This window comes from Lepisosteus oculatus, chromosome 4 (genome assembly GCF_040954835.1).
Source record: "Lepisosteus oculatus isolate fLepOcu1 chromosome 4, fLepOcu1.hap2, whole genome shotgun sequence".
Classification (NCBI taxonomy): Eukaryota; Metazoa; Chordata; class Actinopteri; order Semionotiformes; family Lepisosteidae; genus Lepisosteus; species Lepisosteus oculatus.
Window position 1 is genome coordinate 15371542 of NC_090699.1, and position 22690 is coordinate 15394231.

The window sequence follows — 22690 nt, forward strand, 5'->3', positions numbered from 1 at the left end:
AAAGTGCAGACTATTTTGATTTGTACTTGACGTGCAGTTCTCGTACTAAATATTTCAGAACCAATAGGAGCCGGAGAAGAGCCTACAGAATGATGTCACAACACCACCGCCCACCCTCCCCGGTGCTGCATTCCGATTGGTTATCTTAACGGAGTCGTGTTCACTCATTGGCTGCGTGAACCGCCCCTTCCTGCTGAGCAACCGGAAGAGAAGCCGAATGGCATTGGCGGGAGTTTGACGCGTGCAGCAGGACTCGCAGGGGAATACGTAATCGCATTGAGTGAGTCAGGAGTAAAGAACAGCAAATTTTAGGACTGCCAAGAATTGCCACGGTCAACAGGGGTAAGTTTAAAATCTCTCGAGGTGTCTGATACAGCTATGTTTCGCAGTTTTTTTTGCTGAAACATGAGACGAATCGTGTATTGTGTACTGCGTGAGGCCCTTGGTGCGGTTTTTGTTTTAATAATTTCATTGTAAGTACTTTAGATAGACGAAAAAGAGTTTTAGAACTTGTCATTTTGCAGTAAAACTGTGATAACAAACAAGAGCAGGCTATATGGTTAAATAGGAATTTTGCGACAAGAGTCCTACAGAACAGTAAGGCATTGCATTTATATACCGCTTTTAATATCAACTAATTCTCTATTGCTTTGTAAATAAGAAATGACCCACCTCATCCACCAGTGAAGTGCAGCCTCCCCACGTGGGTGCCGAATTGTATTACTGTGCAGATCCTAGTGCAGTAGAACAGTCCAGTTACAATAGGAGCTACAGTCCCAGTACAGGAGAACAGTCCTGTTACAATAGGAGCTACAGTCCAGTACAGGAGAACAGTCTGTTACAATAGGAGCTACAGTCCCAGTACAGGAGAACAGTCTGTTACAATAGGAGCTACAGTCCAGTACAGTAGAACAGTCTGTTACAATAGGAGCTACAGTCCCAGTGCAGTAGAACAGTCCTGTTACAATAGGAGCTACAGTCCAGTACAGGAGAACAGTCTGTTACAATAGGAGCTACAGTCCAGTGCAGTAGAACAGTCTGTTACAATAGGAGCTACAGTCCAGTGCAGTAGAACAGTCTGTTACAATAGGAGCTACAGTCCAGTACAGGAGAACAGTCCTGTTACAATAGGAGCTACAGTCCAGTACAGGAGAACAGTCTGTTACAATAGGAGCTACAGTCCAGTACAGGAGAACAGTCCTGTTACAATAGGAGCTACAGCCCAGTACAGGAGAACAGTCCTGTTACAATAGGAGCTACAGTCCAGTACAGGAGAACAGTCTGTTACAATAGGAGCTACAGTCCAGTACAGGAGAACAGTCCTGTTACAATAGGAGCTACAGCCCAGTACAGGAGAACAGTCCTGTTACAATAGGAGCTACAGTCCAGTACAGGAGAACAGTCCTGTTACAATAGGAGCTACAGTCCCAGTACAGGAGAACAGTCTGTTACAATAGGAGATACAGTCCCAGTACAGGAGAACAGTCCTGTTACAATAGGAGCTACAGTCCAGTACAGGAGAACAGTCTGTTACAATAGGAGCTACAGTCCCAGTACAGGAGAACAGTTCAGTTACAATAGGAGCTACAGTCCAGTGCAGTAGAACAGTCCAGTTACAATAGGAGCTACAGTCCAGTGCAGTAGAACAGTCCTGTTACAATAGGAGCTACAGTCCCAGTACAGGAGAACAGTCCTGTTACAATAGGAGCTACAGTCCAGTACAGGAGAACAGTATGTTACAATAGGAGCTACAGTCCAGTACAGGAGAACAGTCTGTTACAATAGGAGCTACAGTCCAGTACAGGAGAACAGTCCTGTTACAATAGGAGCTACAGTCCCAGTACAGGAGAACAGTCCTGTTACAATAGGAGCTTCAGTCCAGTACAGGAGAACAGTCCTGTTACAATAGGAGCTACAGTCCAGTACAGGAGAACAGTCCTGTTACAATAGGAGCTACAGTCCAGTACAGGAGAACAGTCCTGTTACAATAGGAGCTACAGTCCAGTACAGGAGAACAGTCCTGTTACAATAGGAGCTACAGTCCAGTACAGGAGAACAGTCCTGTTACAATAGGAGCTACAGTCCAGTACAGGAGAACAGTCCTGTTACAATAGGAGCTTCAGTCCAGTACAGGAGAACAGTCCTGTTACAATAGGAGCTACAGTCCAGTACAGGAGAACAGTCCTGTTACAATAGGAGCTACAGTCCCAGTACAGGAGAACAGTCCTGTTACAATAGGAGCTTCAGTCCAGTACAGGAGAACAGTCCTGTTACAATAGGAGCTACAGTCCAGTACAGGAGAACAGTCCTGTTACAATAGGAGCTACAGTCCAGTACAGGAGAACAGTCCTGTTACAATAGGAGCTACAGTCCAGTACAGGAGAACAGTCTGTTACAATAGGAGCTACAGTCCAGTGCAGTAGAACAGTCCTGTTACAATAGGAGCTACAGTCCAGTACAGGAGAACAGTCCTGTTACAATAGGAGCTACAGTCCCAGTACAGGAGAACAGTCCTGTTACAATAGGAGCTACAGTCCCAGTACAGGAGAACAGTCCTGTTACAATAGGAGCTACAGTCCCAGTACAGGAGAACAGTCCTGTTACAATAGGAGCTACAGTCCAGTACAGGAGAACAGTCCTGTTACAATAGGAGCTACAGTCCAGTACAGGAGAACAGTCCTGTTACAATAGGAGCTACAGTCCAGTATAGTAGAACAGGCTGTTACAATAGGAGCTACAGTCCAGTACAGTAGAACAGTCCTGTTACAATAGGAGCTACAGTCCAGTACAGGAGAACAGTCTGTTACAATAGGAGCTACAGTCCAGTACAGGAGAACAGTCCTGTTACAATAGGAGCTACAGTCCAGTACAGGAGAACAGTCCTGTTATAGGTGAGGGTTATGGTAGGAGTGTAGTGGTAGGAGTGTGGTAGTTTGTTCAGGGCAGAGTCAGTCCTGACAGTCCGGTGTGGTTGCAGGTTGCCGGTGATCGTGGACAGCATGGCCGAGAGCTCAGTGAAGGCCCAGGAGGTGTCGGAAGCCCCAGCTGCCCAGCAGAACGGGCTGCCGGCCCCCGAGAGGTTCTCCTTCAGCCCCACTCCCACCCTGGAGGACATGTGAGGCTCCCTTCCGTCTTGCTTTTACCTGCGGCAACTTTCTCACCCTGACGGGCGATACAGCGTTGATATTATCACATCTGGGTGGCGCAGCGGTGAGCACTGCTGCCTCTCAGCGCTGGTGCCCTGGGTTCGATTCCTGTGGTGCTCTCTGTGTGGAGTCTGCATGTTCTCCCCCATTCATGTGGGTTTCTTCCAGGTGCTCCGGTTTCCTTCCACAATCCAAAGACATGCATGGTGGTTAATTGGTTTCTTGGGAGGGGGGTATTCTGTGAAGGTTGTCCCCTGCCTTCTGTCCACCTCACAACCCTGTCCTGGATAAAGCTGTTGGAAGATGGGTGGATGGATGATCATACCACCAAGCACAAAATGACTGAGACGCAGACATGCAGGTCTTGGTATCAGCGTTGTGCTCATGTTGATTTGTTAGGGCAGGGGTCACAGAATCCTTCAGGCCACGTGCCCAGTGTATGCCAGAAGTCACGTGTTCGATCACACCTGATGGCTGAAGCACCTGACTGGCAAGCCTGTTCCAGACACCCACAACTCTTTATGTAAAGAAGTGTTCCCTGTCCCCGTCTGTTCTCTCTGTCATCCTGGCAATATGCTGCCTCCTTCCCAGCCCTGGGTCATTTTCTCCATCACTCTCGCCGTTCCCTGTTAATTCTGGCAGTTTTTATTTTTTTTTAATTGTATTCTTTATGCTCCTGGAATCTAGGTCTAAGCTTTCAAGTTTTATTTTTTACATGGTGAGATCTTGTGAAATCGTGCTCCATTTACCATAGATGCTACTTGAGATATTTAGGCGATCAGACTTGATCAATCGAGCTGAGAGCTGGTGCTAAGGTGATCAGACTTGATCAATCGAGCTGAGAGCTCATCCTAATGTGATCAGACTTGATCTATCAAGCTGACAGCTGATGCTCCACTTGATCAGTGACGTGTCTTTTCCTTGTCTGCTGCTGGGCTTTTACTTTTCAAAAGCTTCACTCTTCTGACCTGCTGCTGGCTCACGTCTTGATCTTTAGTGGCACTGACACTGCTCTGGCTCTGTTGTCCTCACAGCCGGAGGCTCCAGGCCGAGTTCACGGACGAGCGGAACTGGGAGCAGTACCACCAGCCTCGGAACCTGCTGCTGGCCATGGTGGGGGAAGTTGGCGAGGTCTCGGAGTTGTTGTAAGTATCCGTCCGGAGCACAAACGCTCCCAGGGTACCTTGGTGTGAATTCTGGCCACCGCCTCATGTACTTGACTGTGCCAGAACCTGGCCAAGCGCTGTGTGTCCTTGAACCCCTGACCTTGACCACATGAGGGCAGTTTGAAAATGGTAAAGAAGGCTGACGAACTTGCAGTTTTCACTGAATTGAGGAGGAGCCATTACCTTGAATAACTGCATGCAGGTGTTTCAGGGCTTCTTTAATAACACAGAGCTATCACATCTCTGTTGCACTTGATTGCTTCAGAGTTTGAATCTCCATATGTTAATGATAAGGTATTTATAGAAATCTTTCATATATAAGCATGGTACTTTGTTTTTTGGGGGCATACAAAATGCTATAATGTCCATTTTAATTAAAGTTTGTTTGAGATTTTCTTCCCTCTCTGACTGAGGGCCTGCAGAGCTAACTAAAGGTTGCTCAAAATTAGAATGGCTTCAAATTAATCAGGAGCGTTTGGGTCTCCCATCCTCGTGTAAATATACAGAGTCTGTATTGTTTTTTTTAAGAGCGTTTCCTATGAACCCAATTCCTTGGATTAGTAAGTTGATTTCGAGAATAAATGCGAAACGTCCTCAGAGCTGTTCCCCCCAGGTTCTGTGCTCCTCCTAGACGTGCAGCCAGAGGATTGTCTGAGCTCATGTCACCAGCAGATGGTCCATAATGTGCTCCATTATGTGGGCAGAACTGCGTTTCTTGAATCATTCCCTCTTCCCAAGTCAGCCTGTATTGAGCACAGCTGGGATGGACTCTGTCAATGAACAGTGCGCTCAATTCATTGCATGTGGTGGACCAATACAACACACAGGAAGGATCGCTGGAGAGTGCAGCTCCACAGGGGGTGAATCGCAGAAGGGAGAGGTGCAGTCTGTCATGGGGAAGCGATACTTGTTGTGTCGTTAACCGCCGGCAGAGAGCACAGCTCTGATCTGCATCTCCAGAGAGCTGTGATACCAGTCGTGGAGGGTGGAGGGCCGCTGTGTTGTAATGCCACGGGGGGGCGTCGCGGCACGGGTCATGCGCATCAACCTGCCTTCTGTCCTGTCCCCCGCTCAGCCAGTGGAAAGGAGAGGTGGCGGAGGGCCTGCCCAGCTGGACGGAGCGGGAGCGAGAGCAGCTGTCCCACGAGCTCAGCGACGTGCTCATCTACCTGGTGGAGCTGGCTGAGAAGTGCCGCGTGGACCTCCCGAAGGCCGTGCTGGCCAAGATGGCCATCAACCGGTCCAAGTACCCGGCCAGCAAAGTCCACGGGCTGGCCAAGAAGTACACAGAGTACCAGGACTGAGGGGGCCCGGTGTTGTAGACAGGGCTGGGGGGGGGGGCCGTCTGGTGTTCAGGACCTGGCTGGGGGAGGGATTTGGATGCCGTGAGTCCTGGAGCCTGGTGCTCTAGACCTGTATCCTGTAGACATGTAGACCTGTGTGTTGGGCTCTGTGGGACCTGGCATACTAGACTGGGGGGGTGTTGGACACCATGGGGCCTGGTGTTGTATACTGGGGGGAGGGGATGATGCCATGGGGCCTGGAGTTGTATACTGGGTAAAGGGGGGGGGTGATGCCATGGGGCCTGGTGTTGTATACTGGGTAAGGGGGGTTGGTAGATACCATGCAGCCTGGCCTTCTAGACTTGTGGGGGAAGGGTGTTGGATGTGAAAAACTGAATTTCAGGCACACAGCAGCAGTTTATTTTAGCAGTTTAAAATGTGCAAGCAAACCAGGTTAACCGAAAACCACATCATAATTTAATTTCCATTTTTAAAGGTGGAAGTTGACTTGTGCCTGGCTTGTCACTTCACTTCTTTCATTATTAGTGACACAGTTCCTCAGAGTGCACACGTTTACTCTGCTGATAACGTTACCAGGGGCCCTGTAGTGCTCTGCTCGTCAAGTGCACCCCCAGCAGCCTCAGTCCCTCCAGGCTTTATTTTTTGCGATTTTCAGCGATTTTTATTTTCAGCACTGGAAGAGGAAAACTCTCTATGACTGTGTGGTGGCGTCTATGTTGGTCTGCGTTTCGAGTGTCTAGTTTTAACCTGAGTTGTTTTAGTCAAAGCTTTCTGGTGCCAGGAAAGTGCGAATGCTGTTTACTTTCACGCACCGTTTGCGAATCGTCCAGCCAGATCTGCTGGGCTTACTGGCCGCCTCATTTTAAAACCGCGCCGTGTGGACCTCTTGGTTAGTCCCAAGCGACAGGCGTAGCTGGGTTCTTAGCTGTGAGTCTCTCAGGGTTCAGGTATTGGTGGGCTTTCAGTCCCAGCAGTTTTCATATCGCAGAAATCGGGATTAGTTGTGACTTTGTGGAAGATGAAAGGCTTGACCATCCTAAGGTGTCGGAAAAGGGCCTGAGAGTAACTCTCCCGCTGGGTAGGCAGGCGAGTCAGAAGCCTAAGTCTGCGTGGGCAGAATACGTGGAGCTGTGGTTGGGGCACTGTGTTCGTTACTGGGAGGTTGCAGGTTCAAATCCCAGAGGGGGCACAGCTCTCGTACCTTGAGAGCAAGGAACAAAATGCCCATGTGTGTAAAGTGGGAGGTTAGGGATGTAGCCTCGGATACAAATAAGTTTACAATGGTTAATTCAATGTTGGCTCCTAGGGTGACAGTTAATTACATTCATCTTTGTACAGATCACCAATGTTTGGTGTTTCAGTGCAATTCCACAGTAAGTTCTTAAACAACTGTATTTCCTGTACAATTTCTTCTACAATGCAGTCTGGTTCATCTCGGCTCAATTGGGTGTATTTTTGTGAAGCCCCAAGACGCTCCGAAACACAGGAGGTCATAATTCAGCGCCAGTTCTCTCATCTTGTTAACTAAGACCTCTTCTCGTGTACAGGAGAAACTGGAAAATAAAGACCATCTTTTAACGGGGAGATGTTGTTTCTGTGAGTGACTGTTGGCAAAAATATTCCAGGGTGTTTAATGACAGCAATTTGGCGAATAATTAGTCACCCTCTATCTAATGACCTGAGACCTGAGAAATTATCTTGTGGGTGTTTCAGGTGACCAATAAAAAGAAAAAGTGAACTGAATATGAACTTTCTTTAATAAAGCTATAGAGGTAAAACATATATCGTAAAAGTCGGAAGCTTTTGAACAGTGTTAAAAGCTTTTCCCCTTGTAGTACCTTCTAAATGCTTGAAAGCAGCAACAGGGGTCCCAGGTTCTGTTAAAGCTTATTTATAGTTATTAAAGCAATACAGTAACTGTCCTAGACGGTGTCTCCAAAGTAGATAGTTCTGTACAGGAATCGCCGGAAAGCCTTGGGCCGTGGCTGTTGCTCTGGAGGGCGAAGAAGAGTTTGGAACTGGTGTTCCTGTCCGCTCGAGTCGGCAGGTTGGAGGTTCGAGGTTAGAGGGTGTCGGACTGCTCCCCCTGGCTCTGCTGCATCTGCTGCTGCATCTTCTGGAGCATCTCCTGCATCCGGCGCAGCTGGGGGAGAGAAGCACCTGGCGTCACCGAGAGCACTGACACGGCGTACTGCTGCAGACTGACGGGGTTAGAGCACTGACAGGGCACTGACACAGAGTACTGCTGCAGACTGACGGGGTTAGAGCACTGACAGGGCACTGACACAGAGTACTGCTGCAGCACTAACTCTCACTGACAGGGCACTGACACAGAGTACTGCTGCAGACTGACGGGGTTAGAGCACTGACAGGGCACTGACACAGAGTACTGTTGCAGACTGACGGGGTTAGAGCACTGACAGGGCACTGACACAGAGTACTGTTGCAGACTGATGGGGTTAGAGCACTGACAGGGCACTGACACAGAGTACTGCTGCAGCACTAACTCACTGACAGGGCACTGACACAGAGTACTGCTGCAGCACTAACTCTCACTGACAGGGCACTGACACAGAGTACTGCTGCAGACTGACGGGGTTAGAGCACTGACAGGGCACTGACACAGAGTACTGCTGCAGACTGACGGGGTTAGAGCACTGACAGGGCACTGACACAGAGTACTGCTGCAGCACTAACTCTCACTGACAGGGCACTGACACAGTACTGCTGCAGACTGACGGGGTTAGAGCACTGACAGGGCACTGACACAGAGTACTGCTGCAGCACTAACTCTCACTGACAGGGCACTGACACAGAGTACTGCTGCAGACTGACGGGGTTAGAGCACTGACAGGGCACTGACACAGAGTACTGCTGCAGACTGACGGGGTTAGAGCACTGACAGGGCACTGACACAGAGTACTGCTGCAGCACTAACTCTCACTGACAGGGCACTGACACAGTACTGCTGCAGACTGACGGGGTTAGAGCACTGACAGGGCACTGACACAGAGTACTGCTGCAGCACTAACTCTCACTGACAGGGCACTGACACAGAGTACTGCTGCAGACTGATGGGGTTAGAGCACTGACACAGAGTACTAACACAGAGTACTGCTGCAGACTGATGGGGTTAGAGCACTTACCCTGACTGACAGAGTACTGCTGAGCCTGCCTGACTGTCCTGACACAGCACTGCTAAGCCTGACTGACAGGGTACTGACACAGAGCACTGCTGAACCTGACTGACAGGGTACTGACACAGAGTACTGCTAGCATTTACTCTGATTGACAGAGTGTTGACAGAGTTGAGTGACAGTGTTTTTCACATCTCCTCACAGGCCCTGACTGTTTTGCCTCATTGGTCCCTGAATCACGATGTTCTTGTGATCATGAATTCCTGAGTTCTACCTCATTTGCCAAGCTGGTTTAAAATTCAATTTCTACTGCATTGGGATGAAGTGAAGTTACAATGAATGCCACTATGTGGTCTGTGGTAGAATCAACTGGAAAATGTGGAACATTAAAAAAAATTTGAAAATTGAAATCCTCCTGGCAGATTAGCACTCAAAATGCTCATGGGGAGCCATCTGGTCCTGCCAGCTCACGCTTGTGGACAGGGAATTTGTGCTATACCAGGGGGTGTCCAGCAGGGGGCAGCAAAACAGCACAAAGGGAGTTTTGATACTAATTTGTTCAGGTATGGTTAGGGACTTTTTCTCTGATAGTGTTTAAAGGATTTATGATTCTGGAAACTCATCTCTATAGAGAACTAACCAACTGGGCAGCAACCGGCTACCAGGAGGCACGGCATTGTAACTGTCACATATGCTGTGGTTTGTACTGGCCCGGTGGCTGGGGGCGGAGCAGTGGCACTGTGGCTCAGGATCTGTGCCTGTGGCTGGAAGGTTGCCAGTTCAAATCTTGGGGCCAGCAGAGGAATCCTACTCTGTTGGGCCCCTGAGCAAGGCCGTTAACCCCAGCTGCTCCAGGGGTGCTGTATAAATGGCTGACCCTGCGCTCTGACCCCCAGCTTCTCTCTCCCTGACTGTGTGTCTCGTGGAGAGCAAGCTGGGGTCTGAGAAAAGACAAATTCAAGAGATTGTATATGGCCAATAATCTGTATATGGCCAAGATCTGATTTTATGTTGGAGAAGGAGCAACAAACTTCATTCTGTTTTTTTGGGAGGCATCTGATTTTGTGGAGGAGGTTGGGGTAATCGGATCACAGACATGAATCTCGGAGCCCCCGTAGGAGCTGGGAAGTGTTAGTGGATGCAGAAGGATTCCCTGCGGATTAGGATTACCTCCTCATCTTTCTCCCGGATGAGCTTCTCCGTCTCGGACAGCGGGAGCAGAGACAGCTCGGTGATGCTCTGACGAGAGATTTTACTGTGAAGAGGAAAGACAGAGCTTAAGAAATGTGGAGTGTCTCTAGCAGTGTCTACAGTCCAGTCAGGTGTGTCAGTGTGTGAATTCAGGGGGAGTGTGAGAAGAGAGGGACAGCAGTGTCTACAGTCCAGTCAGGTGTGTCAGTATGTGAATTGAGGGGGAGTGTGAGAGGAGAGGGACATCAGTGTCTACAATCCAGTCAGGTGTGTCTCAGTGTGTGAATTCAGGGGGAGTGTGAGAGGAGAGGGACAGCAGTGTCATTAGCAGTGTCTACAGTCCAGTCAGGTGTGTGTCAGTGTGTGAATTCAGGGGGAGTGTGAGAGGAGAGGGACAGCAGTGTCATTAGCAGTGTCTACAGTCCAGTCAGGTGTGTGTCAGTGTGTGAATCCAGGGGGAGTGTGAGAGGAGAGGGACAGCAGTGTCTCTTGCAGTGTCTACAGTCCAGTCAGGTGTGTCAGTGTGTGAATTCAGGGGGAGTGTGAGAGGAGAGGGACAGCAGTGTCTACAGTCCAGTCAGGTGTGTCTCAGTGTGTGAATCCAGGGGGAGTGTGAGAGGAGAGGGACAGCAGTGTCTCTTGCAGTGTCTACAGTCCAGTCAGGTGTGTCAGTGTGTGAATTCAGGGGGAGTGTGAGAGGAGAGGGACAGCAGTGTCTACAGTCCAGTCAGGTGTGTCTCAGTGTGTGAATTCAGGGGGAGTGTGAGAGGAGAGGGACAGCAGTATCTACAGTAGAGTCAGGTATGTGTGCTGGTGAAGTCTGGGTTTGCTTGTGAAGCTTCAGAGGTGGTGGAAGCTGAGACCCTCACTTGCGGGAGCTGCGGTCTTTGGCCCCGATGCGGGTCAGGCTCTGGATGCACCGGGCCCGGTAGTTCTCGTAATGAACCTCCTGGGTGACATCTTTCAGGTCCTGCATGTGCGTCTGGATGAGCATGTTCCTGAGCTTCATGAAGTCGCAGTGCGTGGGGTTGTCAACTGGAGAGACAGACAGGTCACAGGCTAGTCAACTGGAGAGACAGACAGGTCATGTGCTTGTGAAGAGAAGAGACAGGTTATCAGAATCAGTTCCTGGAGGTCTATAGGGATTTAATTAACCTGTTTGCTCTGCTGGACAAATCTAAGTTTATATTTCCTCAGTTTATCACTTAAAACATTCCAGGTTAACTACTATTAATGGTGTATGATGCACATGGCTGGACAAAAAATATTACTTTGAACTAATTCATCAATCATTTATGATAAATTAATGAGAGCTGGGGAGGATCAAAGGTCAGCTAACGTTCACCCTCCAGGACTGGAGTTCGACATATTGCTCTGCGTTGTACGAGATGATAAAGAGAGCCGTGGAGCTGTGAGAAGCCATTTCTGAGAGGCTACAGCAGGAGGAATGAAGCATGAGCGATTAGGACAGAGTCCATCTGTAGATTGATTTGGTTGTCAAGTGAAAACCAGGATTTAGAAGTGGAGTCGAGGTCAGTTTGAAACAGTAACATTAAACTAATGTCAGAGGATTAGGTGTGTCCTTCTTCCCCTCTCTCCCTCTCTCGCCAGGCAAAGCAGGGCTGATTGATCTGTTTCACAGCTGACTAATAAAACACAATGGGTAAAACAGAATGGAGCCCTGTCAAGGCTCTGTGCATACTGGAGCACAATGTGACGGAATTAATTGTACAACCTTTCGGCAATGAGCATGCAGCAGGGCAGTTGGCAGCTGTGCTCTCAACAATCTGACCAATCAGAGGGCCACCAGCAACAGCACAATACCTAGAGTCGAATTGCACTGGCGCCCTCACCTGGTGGGAGGCTGAAATGCTTCGGCTTGAAATAAAAAAATATGGGCACATTAGGGGTCTAAACATCTGCAGATTTAACATTCCTGAATTTTCTTATAGGTGATTCTGTCTGGCCAAAAAGTCTAGGATCGGGAAATGAATCTAACAAGTGGGGGAGCCTCTCCCTGCCCCCTGCTACTCAGCACTCGCATCTTCGCCTGGTCCAGGTTCTGTACTGTAACTAACGCTCCAGGTTCTGGGTCAGCAGTGCGGGGAATGACAGGCTGGAGATGAATTTACTGGCTCTCTGACTGGATTATGACTGTTTCATCAGTGCAGGCATCCGCTGGGTACAGAGGAGGGATTCATGTTGTTTTAGTTGATGGCTTTAAGTTTGTGATAACTGTTCTTTTAGTTGATCAATGTTATTTTAATTCACATCAAGCCAATGCTTTAGAATTTGAATTTTTATGTAAGGGAGAGTTACATATGTGTTTTACCATACATACTGTCTACTGTGGGACATTATGCGATGGAAGGGGCTGGTATTATGTGAATTTGGCGAATGTTGAGATGCTGCTGTAATATTAAAAAGCTTTAGCAAGAGTGTCTTGGAGTGACGGTCTCTTCCCCCTCCTGCACTTACTCTCCACCACGCCCCAGGGGTACACCCGTCCTCTCGTGGGCCGCTCCTTGCTGTCGTTCAGGAGGGTGGTGCTGCCGATCACCGCGAACGGAATGCTCTCCTAGTCCCGGGAAGGGGAAAAAAGAACAGGAGCTTATCTCACCCGCGAGAGCAAACGCTTCCCAGTTTGTCCTGGGACTTCCCTCCCCTTCCAGCCCATTCCACTTTTCCAGGTGCTGGGCTGGGAAAGAAGCAGCAGAGCACTGGGGGGCCTGAACGAGGGTGGGGGTATGAGTGTGGAGGAACAAAGCTGCGCTTACACCCTGCCGCCACAAGCACGGGTGGCGCTGTAGGCTATGGGGAGGCAGGAGAGAGTAAACTGCGTGTGATCAACATGTTCTTCCAAAGAGCAGTGTCCGACAGTCTTGTCACCCCAGCTTCTAGGTTATACTGCTCCTCTTTCACGCTTTGTCTTTGTTGTCAGGCTCTGATACGTTCCCATATTATTTAAGGGCTCTTCACCTCCATCACAATGCTCAGCATTGAGTTTCCAACTGGAGCTTCGTTTTTTCAAAATCTCCCGCCTGCGGTCTGCCTATCGTCTGCCACACCTCTGCCTTCCTGACCTTCGCTTTGTTTTGACCACGATATTGGATTCAGCATATTAGCTAAGTACTTTGGCTTTTCTAACACCTGGGTTAGATTCCTGATCAACTACTGCATAGGGTCAACTTATATCTTGGTTGCCAGTCGTAACGCCAGCCTGGGCTCTTACAGCCCCAGTGGCTGCAGGCTTCCTTCCCAGCAGAGCTGGCGATCTGCTACCTGGGCCTTTGAAATGAATTTTTTTCCCGCACCTAAATCGGCACACTTGACTTGCAGAAGCCGCCCAGCCGGGGGGTCCGGATGGGCGGACGGGGGGGGGGGGAAAGGGGGAGACCTTATTTGACGTGAAAGGCTTTCCTGTGTGCGCCCCGAGCTCGGCGCACTCACCTTCAGCGCCAGGTCCTGCTGCTTGAACTCCTCGTCCTCGTCGGAGTCGCAGTCGGGGAACTGGTAGATGTTGATGCCGAACTCCTCGATTTCGTCTCGCACCTGCGGGAGGGCGTGAAGAGACAGTGACGCGGAGCCCAGCCTGGACTCGACGAGCACCTCCTCCCCCTCCCCCAGAGGGCAGGGGCAGGCTTGGGGGAACACGCCAGCCCAGGCCACAACACGGCCTGCGGTTTGCGTGTGCGTGTCGGCCCGGACTGCTCGCACATGGCATCTCTCAGCAGCAAGACTGCAGCACTGGCAGAAACGCCAAACCAGTCACAGAGGCAGGCCGCAGCCCCAGAGCCTCCCTGGTGGAACTGGTGGAAGTTCCAGAAAGAAAGAAGAGGGAGAGAGAGAGGGGCGAGTACACACTGAGTGCACACTACACGAGGCCGTCTTGGGGAGTTCTGTCAGTCTCTCTCACCCTCTGTTTCATGGTCTTGACCTCTGCAGGGGTGAGGGTGTCGGCCTTAGCGATGACCGGGACGATGTTCACCTTCTCGTGAATCGCCTTCATGAACTCCACGTCCAGAGGACGCAGGCTGCGGGAGAGAAAGATAGGAGGACCGTAGAGAGAGGGAGAGGTCACCGCACACACGGGGATGGCACTAAACTGCATTATCACCGAGTCTCAGAGAGGGAGGAGGGTTCTGTCAAATTGACAGGACTCAGTCATTATCCATCCGTTTTCTAACCGCTTTCTCCAGTACAGCGTTGCGGGGGAGCCAGAGTCTATCCCAGCGAGCAACAGGGGATAAGGTCTGATACACCCTGGACAGGACGTCTGTCCATCACAGGGCAGATAGACACAGACTCATACCATGGCCAGTCTTGCCATGAGCCAATTAACCTATTCACATGTGTTTGAACTGTTGGAGGAAACTAGAGCATGGTGTGAACAAACCCATGCAAGCACAGGGGCAAACATGCAAACTCCACACAGAGAGAGCCCCAGATCCAGAATTGAACCCGGGGCCCCAGCGCCTAGAGGCAGCAACGCTCGCCACTGCGCCACCATCATTCATTTGATCCAATATGTTAATCTGTGTGCTGATCTGTGCCAGAGCGCAGTACCCACCCGTGCCCATAGGGGGAGACGAAGTAGAGGACGCAGTGCACGCGGTTGTCCTGGATGTTCTTGCGGTTCAGCCCGCTCTCGTCGCGGAAGTACTGCTCGAACTGCTGGTCGATGTACTGGGCGATGGACTTCCAGCTGGGGAGCAGACGGGGAGGCAGGGGCTGGTTATGTGGGGGCAGGGGCGGTTCATGGGGGACGGGCGGCGGACAGGACAGTCGGACGATCTGACACAAGAAGGTGACTGTGACCTCCCAGTCACTATGGCAACCTCAGCCACAGTATGGCAAGTGTGCTGTCGTGTCATTAGTGAGCGCTGTGTGCTGTCGTGTCATTAATAATAATAAACTTTCTTTTATATAGCGCCTTTAAAGGTGGCTTCTCAGAGCGCTTTACAGAATGACGACAACAATAAATAAAGAGAATACACAAGATAAAACACAATTATAATATACAGAGGAGACTGTTGGTGGTGGTACTAAGAAAAGTGGAAGCAGAGGGGTAAAGAATGGAACCAGTTCAGTAATGGCTTTTCTGAAGAAGAGGGTTTTGAGTCTGGATTTGAAGGAGTTTAGAGAAGGTGACTCTCTGATATCCTTGGGGAGAGAGTTCCAGAGCTTGGGGGCATAACAGGAGAAGGGCCTGTCACCCATACAATGTAGACGGGCTTGGGGGACATTAAGGAGAGCAGAATTAGAAGAGCGAAGGTTGCGAGGTGGGGAGTAGGGCGATAATAGTTCAGAGGTGCCAAGCCATGCAGAGCCTTATAGGTGAGCATGAGGATTTTAAAGTCCACATGGAATTTGACCGGAAGCCAGTGCAAGGACTCCAGGATAGGAGTAATGTGATCATTTGCACTAGACCTGGTCAGGATTCTGGCTGCTGGATTTTGGACATACTGCAGTTTGTTCAGAGTAGATTTAGATACCCCAGCGAGTAGAGCATTACAGTAGTCAATTCAAGAGAACACAAATGTGTTGATCAGCTTTTCAGCCACACTTAATGATAGCATAGGACGTAGTCTAGCGATATTTCTGAGGTGAAAAAAATATGTTTTGACAGTATGCTGCACATGTGGGAGGAATGTTAAGCCAGAATCGAATATCAGCCCAAGGTTTTTCAATTTAGATTGAAGCTCAAGTACAGAACCATCTACAGACAGGGTTACAGGACTGGCTTAATGAAGTAGATGGGGAGTACCAATAAGCGTGACTTCAGTCTTGTCGCAGTTAAGATGAAGGAAGTTTTGACTCATCCAAATTTTTTTGGGATATTTTTATAGTGTCATTAGTGAGCCCTGTGTGCAGGCATGTTATTAGTGACTGCCGTGTGCAGTTGTGTCATTAGTGAGCGCTGTGTGCTGTTGTGTCATGAGTGTAATGTCTCAACAGACTGACCACTCGGTGTTGTCCACTGCATCTCCAAATCCTGGAGTGTCCACCACAGTCAGCTTCACTTTCACCCCTCTCTCCTCGATGTCCACAGCATTCTTTGTGATCTCTAAAGTCTGCTTAATGCGCTCTGAAATGTATAGAGACAGTCATGCTCATTGGATTCTGATGTCAATTCACTGCGTGTTTGCACAGTACGCTGAATGGCTCTCCCTGCACTCCAGTCTGCAGGACAGTGTTGGTATCTCACTCACACTGGAGTCCCTAGATTAGCCATGATAGTGTACTGCAAAACGCACCTCACCCATAAATTCAAATTTGCACATTATAATTATCAATATCAATAATCCTGCAGAGCACCTGTTGGCATTGCTATAATTATACCACAAAACATGACTACACGCTAATACAACTGTATAAATAGATTGTCTGCAGTTGCTCTTATCTGTGTCCAAATCCTTTCGGAGCTTATACAGTATACTGTATACTGTACCCATCAAAATAATATTACGCTGACATATTCAACTGGCAGGACACAGGAATGATTGAACGGGGCTTTGTTGTTTTCCAAACCTTTGGGTTCGGGAAGGCAGTTCCGAGCGCTGTGAGAATATCACAGTGTCTGCAGCATGAGTGCTGTCAGATAACGACATCACGCCGTGCCCTCTTGCTGTCAGAGGCAGAAACACATTTGATCCGGTGTTACAGCTGAGCTGCACTCCCACTTCCTCTGCTATTTGGCAGCTGAGATGGACAAACATGCGACTGTATCGGAAAGACTCCAGCAAGTCTGTACCAGTGAGTCCAGCGGCTCAGCTTCGCCACTGCATGGCTGGACTTACCTTCAGCCTGAAGAATCGTCCTTTCTTTGTATAGGTCAGTGAGGAAGAGGCTGTCAATCAGAGTGGATTTACCCAGGCCTGACTCCCCTGATGGAAGAGAGAGAGGGTTTATCACTAAGACTCTGACTGAGTGAATGATTAACACTGCACTGAGAGAGAGGGGTTAATACAGACACACTGACTGACTGGACACTCCAGTACATTAACACTGCACTGAGAGAGAGGGGTTAATACAGACACACTGACTGATTGGACACTCCAGTACATTAACACTGCACTGAGAGAGAGGGGTTCATACAGACACACTGACTGACTGGACACTCTAGTCCATTAACACTGCACAGAGAGGGGGGTTAATACAGACACACTGACTGACTGGACACTACAGTACATTAACACTGCACTGAGAGAGACTGAGGTCTGTGTCTCACCTGCCACCATCAGGGTGAAGTCAAAGCCCTTCTTCACTGACTTACGGTGGACCTGGTTGGGAAGGGTGGCAAAGCCCACATACTCCTTGTCCTGGGGAGAGAGACCAGCGGTCAGTATGAGCAGCTGGATGATTCCTTTCAGGTTTCTAACTATGGGAGGGAGGGGACTGTCAATTTTCTGAAGCTGTCGTAGTTGTATTAGATAATGAAGAGTTCCAGCCTGGCCGGGCAGGGTCACATCGTCTGGTGGGAAAAGGACTCTCAGGATGACAGGAATAGTGTTTGGATTTATTGCCTGCAGAGGCCACCAACTGGCTCTCACCCTCAAGAATTCACCTGGAGAGATTAATGCCCAGCAGAATTGTCCATCCATCCATTTTCTTTTTGTTTATTCCAGTTCAAGGGCCCAAGGGGAACCGGAGCCTATCCCAGCATGCAATGGGCACAGGGCAGGGTACACCCTGGACAGGACACCAGTCCATCACAGGAGACACACAGACACACACACACTCTCACATCAAAGCCAGCTTTCCTGGTAGCCAAATCTTCCACCTGTATGTTTCTGGGCTGTGGGAGGAAACCCATGCAAGTTCAAATGCAATTTCTACTCTGAGAGCATCCAGGAACTCCCCCCAGGGTCCCAGAGCTATGAGATGCCAATGCTAATCAATGCACCTCTGTGCCCACAGTAGAATTATCTTCAAACTTCAATATTTTTAATGTGTTGGAGCCACTCCAGAAAACAACTACGGAACACAGGCAGTTTCCTGCAGCTGGTACCCAAGCAAAGTGCTGTTTCTCAGGGTGGATAAGACTTTCAGATTCAATGCCCAGCTTCCTTCGCCTTGGATCTCGGGCCAGTTTCTCTCCTTCTTTATTCAATCATGTTGACTGCAGAGCTCGGGTTAACTCCCCTCACGGCTCTGCTCTTCCTGAAAGCCTTCAGTTGGCTCACACGCACTCTTGGCTGCCACCATCACACACACACACAAACGCGCACACGCACAGCACAGCACAGCACAGCACAGCATAAGTCTGCATCTTAGCTCACGCTTCCCCTCTCTGACACTGACAACGCCAGCCGCCCTGTAGCCGGGCTCATCGGTTGCTCCCAAGCCGTTATCATCAGAGCACTGTTCCTTCCAGATCAGGGTCGGCACGGTCTGGAGCCGCCCCCGGAAGCCGTGGGTACAGGCCAGCCCGGTCGGTTGGCCGTACTCCGGTCTGAATTGATCTGTGAGACAGCCGAGCCCAGCCCTTAACGTTTCTTTCCTTGAAGACGGGCGCGGAAAAAGAGCTGAGCTCTGTCTTTTCTTCCGCTAGTTGGTTGTCGGCTCACGTCGACTGTACTGTTATCTGCTAAGCGGCTCACTGTGCTTGGAGAGGCCTGCTCTGTTGTCCTGCAAGCCCCCTATATTTCAAGTGAGTCTTATGCCACCCAGCTCGACAACACAGTGCAAAATTCTTTAAATGACATCATAACAATTCAATCTATTTTATCTGGGCTATACTGTTTGCGCGGTAGAATTCTGGAACAAACTTTGCAGTTTTTTTTTTTCTGTTTTTGGAAGTTACATCCTGATGTAGCTGGAAGGCGAAAATATTCATCACAGACGTGTGTCCTGTTTTTACAAATGTTGCCAAAATGCTTCTGAAAGACAGTTAATATCTGACAAAGGATGGAACAGCTGTAATGTGATAATAGACTGAATTCACCCCCCTAAACAGGTTGAACAGTTTGTACTTCTCAGTCAGTTACTGTACCAACTTTAGTTCCTACTAAATATTCATCCATCCAGCCATTTTCTAACCTCTCTATCCAATACAGGGTCACAGGGGAGCCGGAGTCTATCCCAGCAAGCAACGGGTGCAAGGCAGGCTACACCTTGGATGGGACACCAGTCCATCACAAGGCGGACAGACACACAGACTAGGGCAAATCTTCCCAGAAGCCAATTCACCTACCAGCATGTGTTTAGACTATAGGAGGACACCAGAACATCTGGAGGAAACGCACAGAGAACGTACAAACTCCACAGAGATTGCACTGTAGTGTAGAGCGAATCTGAGCCTGAGCTGCTGCAGTTGAAGGCTGAGAGGTAACCAGCAACCAGTGAAACCAGCAACGACTCTCACAGCAACCAGTGAAACAGAATAATTAGCTCTTTTCTTAAACACAGAAGAGCGATAGACATTTCTCAGCAGCGGAGTGACGCTCACACTCCTGAAGGCCACTGGCCGGTCTGTCTGGGGCCAGCGTGTGTAGGCCTGCCTGTGCTCTGCAGCCTGCCCTGCGGCGCCTCACTGCGCAGCTGCACGGCCAGCCTGCTGCTGTCAGAGCAAGCCAGGAAGCTGAGGGCTGCAGCGGATGTGAGTCAGACTTGTACGGTTCAAACAGCTGCTGAGGAGTGAGCAGAGCGACCTGCGATCTAACGGCCCTGCAGCAGGCCTACATAAAGGAGGAAAGCCGAGGGACCAGTTCTGGCCATGGGGGAACACTCAGCCCAAGCACCGTGTTCTAGAGTCACACTGCCAGTGGGAATCACACCCATCCAGCTGGGCACACTGTTCTAGAGTCACACTGCCAGTGGGAATCACACTCATCCAGCTGGGCACACTGTTCTAGAGTCACACAGCCAGTGGGAATCACACCCATCCAGCTGGGCACACTGTTCTAGAGTCACACTGCCAGTGGGAATCACACTCAACCAGCTGGGCACACTGTTCTAGAGTCACACAGCCAGTGGGAATCACACCCATCCAGCTGGGCACACTGTTCTAGAGTCACACTGCCAGTGGGAATCACACTCATCCAGCTGGGCACACTGTTCTAGAGTCACACAGCCAGTGGGAATCACACCCATCCAGCTGGGCACACTGTTCTAGAGTCACACAGTCATGCAATGACACTTTTTCAGTTGTGGTTTGAAGAACACGAAAACTCCTTTATAAAGTACAAAAAGTCAATGCATACCTCTGTCGAAGATGCTGTCATTTCCTCACTGTATAAGGCTCGTAACTTTTCAGCTCTCTGTATCATAATCCTAATACTGGTGCAGTCCTATAATATTGACAGTATCCATCCATGCAGATTTATCCAGTACAGAAATGCAGGGGAGCCAGAGTCTATCCCATCAAACAACTGGCACAAGGCAGGATACACCCTGGATGGGATGCCAGCTCATCACACGGCAGACACACAAACAGATGCACAGCAGGGCCAGTTCTCCCAGAGGTCAATAAACCCACCAGTATGTCTTTGGACTGTGGTAGGCAACCCATGCGAACATGGGGAGAACATGCAGACTCCTTGAAGATAGTGCCCCAGGTGTGTTATTGAACCCAGGGCCCCAGTGCTGCAAGGTGTACCACCAAATGGTAGTATTTTGTTTCTAATTCCTAACAATTGTCCTGTCCTGTACACTGTACTCTACAGTGTCGAACATCCATTAAATCTGATTCCCGATGCTGTTCTAGTCTTATATTGTACTTTATTTACAGTACATGATTTCTGATTGTTAATCCTGCTCCAGTCCATCACTCCACAATACCGACAGTACATGATTTCTGATTGTTAATCCTGCTCCAGTCCATCACTCCACAATACCGACAGTACATGATTTCTGATTGTTAATCCTGCCCGTCCATCACTCCACAATACCGACAGTACATGATTTCTGATACCCAATACGATCTTGCACTGATTGTCTCCCCCCACACCACAAGTCAGCCCAGTACATTCGCAAGCCAGCTCTAAATTACACATGCACACATGTACTTTCAATATCAACCCCACATTATGGATCCATAACATCCTCAATACAACACTGGCTCGCTGTGCCCCAACCTTGAGCACCAGGCTCTGAGCTGCACAGGGGAGCACACTCCTCTTGAGCCTTCTGCACCAGGAATCACGATCACGGGAACCGGATCGCACAGAGACAGACGCAGTCACGGAACAACGCCAACCCTCCAGACCTCGGACGAGGAAGAAAGTGCAGGATTGTGATCTGAGTGTGAACAGAGGGAGGCGCCAGCTGTGTGGGACGTCTGCAGGGGGAGTCTGTGACGTTCAAGAGCCTCTGGCAGGCTCCCCTCTGTACTGTGCTATATATGTTGAAGCTAAATGTGAACTTTAAATATACGCTGGTCCTAAATATATACTGAAAGAAGCTTCTCTAAACACGACACATCTGGTAGTGGAGAGAGATGCTTTGAAGCACACAGGCCGCGTGCAGCGCAGACAGGGAGAGATGATTGCATGTCTCTGCTCTCTCTGCTCTCCAGAGTGGCCTGATCTTAGAGATGACACTTCTTTCCACCGAACGGCAGTGGGACGTCTTGACCCCCTGCTGAGAAAGCTTGGCTTTCTTTTTGATTTGTGCGTTGCTGCATAATGGCTTCCAAATCTCTTCATAACTGCTGCTCAAGACGTTATAATCATGATATACGGTGCTTATAACATGTGCAAATGACACAAGGTGTCTTAAAAGTCGTGACATTTGTATTAGCATTGCATCGTACAAGCGTTATAAGCAGTTAAGAAGCGGTTATGAAGCCATTTTGCAGCAAGGCTCAAACAAAGCGTTCCCCAAAGGTTTCTTCTTGTTTCAGCACATTATGTGTGCAGTATCGACCTGATCCAGCGATGCCCTAGCAACACACTCAGACATCAACCCTGGCCTCTGCAGGGACTGAAAACCTGTTCCTCTTTAGTTCAGAAACAGGTGTTCTGCATTCCTGCTACCTCTGTTGCTGCGCAGAGATGATCAGCTTTTTCTTCCCCTTTACAGAGCAAATGTAGAAGATATCAACCCACAGACTGTTGACTACGTGTCTAAAAGAGGACTTTTATTTTGTTATCTGTTTGTCATCTCTGAACTTTAAAAAATGTTCAAAGAGCCCAGGTCATGCCTTTGTTGTAGTTTTTCACTTCTTATATTGTTGAAGGAGTAGGGGTCACTTCCAGGACCACTACCTTTCCTCAAGGTCATCATCTCCATCACACTCCCCACAAGCCCACCTGAGTGGAGTCAGTCCCAGAGCCTGAAGCTCAGACCTGGATTTCACCGGCATGAGGAAAACAAACTGCAAAAGTCAGCGCCTTACCATCTTCTTGCAGAGAATGCGTAGCTCAGAACCGCGACTGTGCGTCTCTTCCTGATGTCTGTTGCAATAAAAGGTGTGTTTTTCTGAAGCTTCTCTCTCTGTATGACTAAACACAGGCGCACACACAAACACACCATCCGATAAGCGACTTCCTGTCTCTGCAGTGGAAACTCAAGAAAAAGCAGGAAGTGAGACCAGAAGCAAAACCACAAACTAACCTGTTCTCGCATTGGCTGGGGAGACTTTCAGGGGCTTCTATGTGCCTTTATGAAACTTATCTGTGGTGAACTGTCTCAATGATGTGTATGGAGAGACTTTACTCTGGTTTATTACTGTAGAAGTAGTGACTAGCCACTGACAATTTGTCTGCAGTGCAGTCAGAAATCAAAGTGCTGATTATAAGAGG

At 49.3% G+C, this 22690-nt stretch overlaps 2 protein-coding genes across 2 annotated transcripts; one reads left to right on the plus strand and one right to left on the minus strand.

The window, feature by feature from the left end:
- Positions 1–207: 207 nt before the first annotated feature.
- On the plus strand, positions 208–7200 carry dctpp1 (dCTP pyrophosphatase 1). Its single transcript, XM_015346143.2, has 4 exons — positions 208–342; positions 2978–3115; positions 4181–4291; positions 5388–7200. The coding sequence occupies exons 2-4, from the start codon at positions 3000–3002 to the stop codon at positions 5614–5616; spliced, it is 456 nt and encodes a 151-aa protein (XP_015201629.2). The 5' UTR covers positions 208–342; positions 2978–2999; the 3' UTR covers positions 5617–7200.
- Positions 7201–7355: 155 nt separating this feature from the next.
- LOC102699210 (septin-4-like) lies at positions 7356–22417 on the minus strand. The gene is made up of 11 exons (XM_069188120.1): positions 22285–22417; positions 17176–17266; positions 16745–16831; positions 15909–16032; positions 14515–14649; positions 13861–13978; positions 13395–13496; positions 12423–12522; positions 10814–10979; positions 9924–10008; positions 7356–7759 (listed from the first exon to the last, which is right to left on the minus strand). Exons 1-11 carry the CDS (start codon positions 22285–22287, stop codon positions 7679–7681), a joined length of 1092 nt encoding a protein of 363 aa, XP_069044221.1. The 5' UTR covers positions 22288–22417; the 3' UTR covers positions 7356–7678.
- Between the last annotated feature and the right edge of the window lie 273 nt (positions 22418–22690).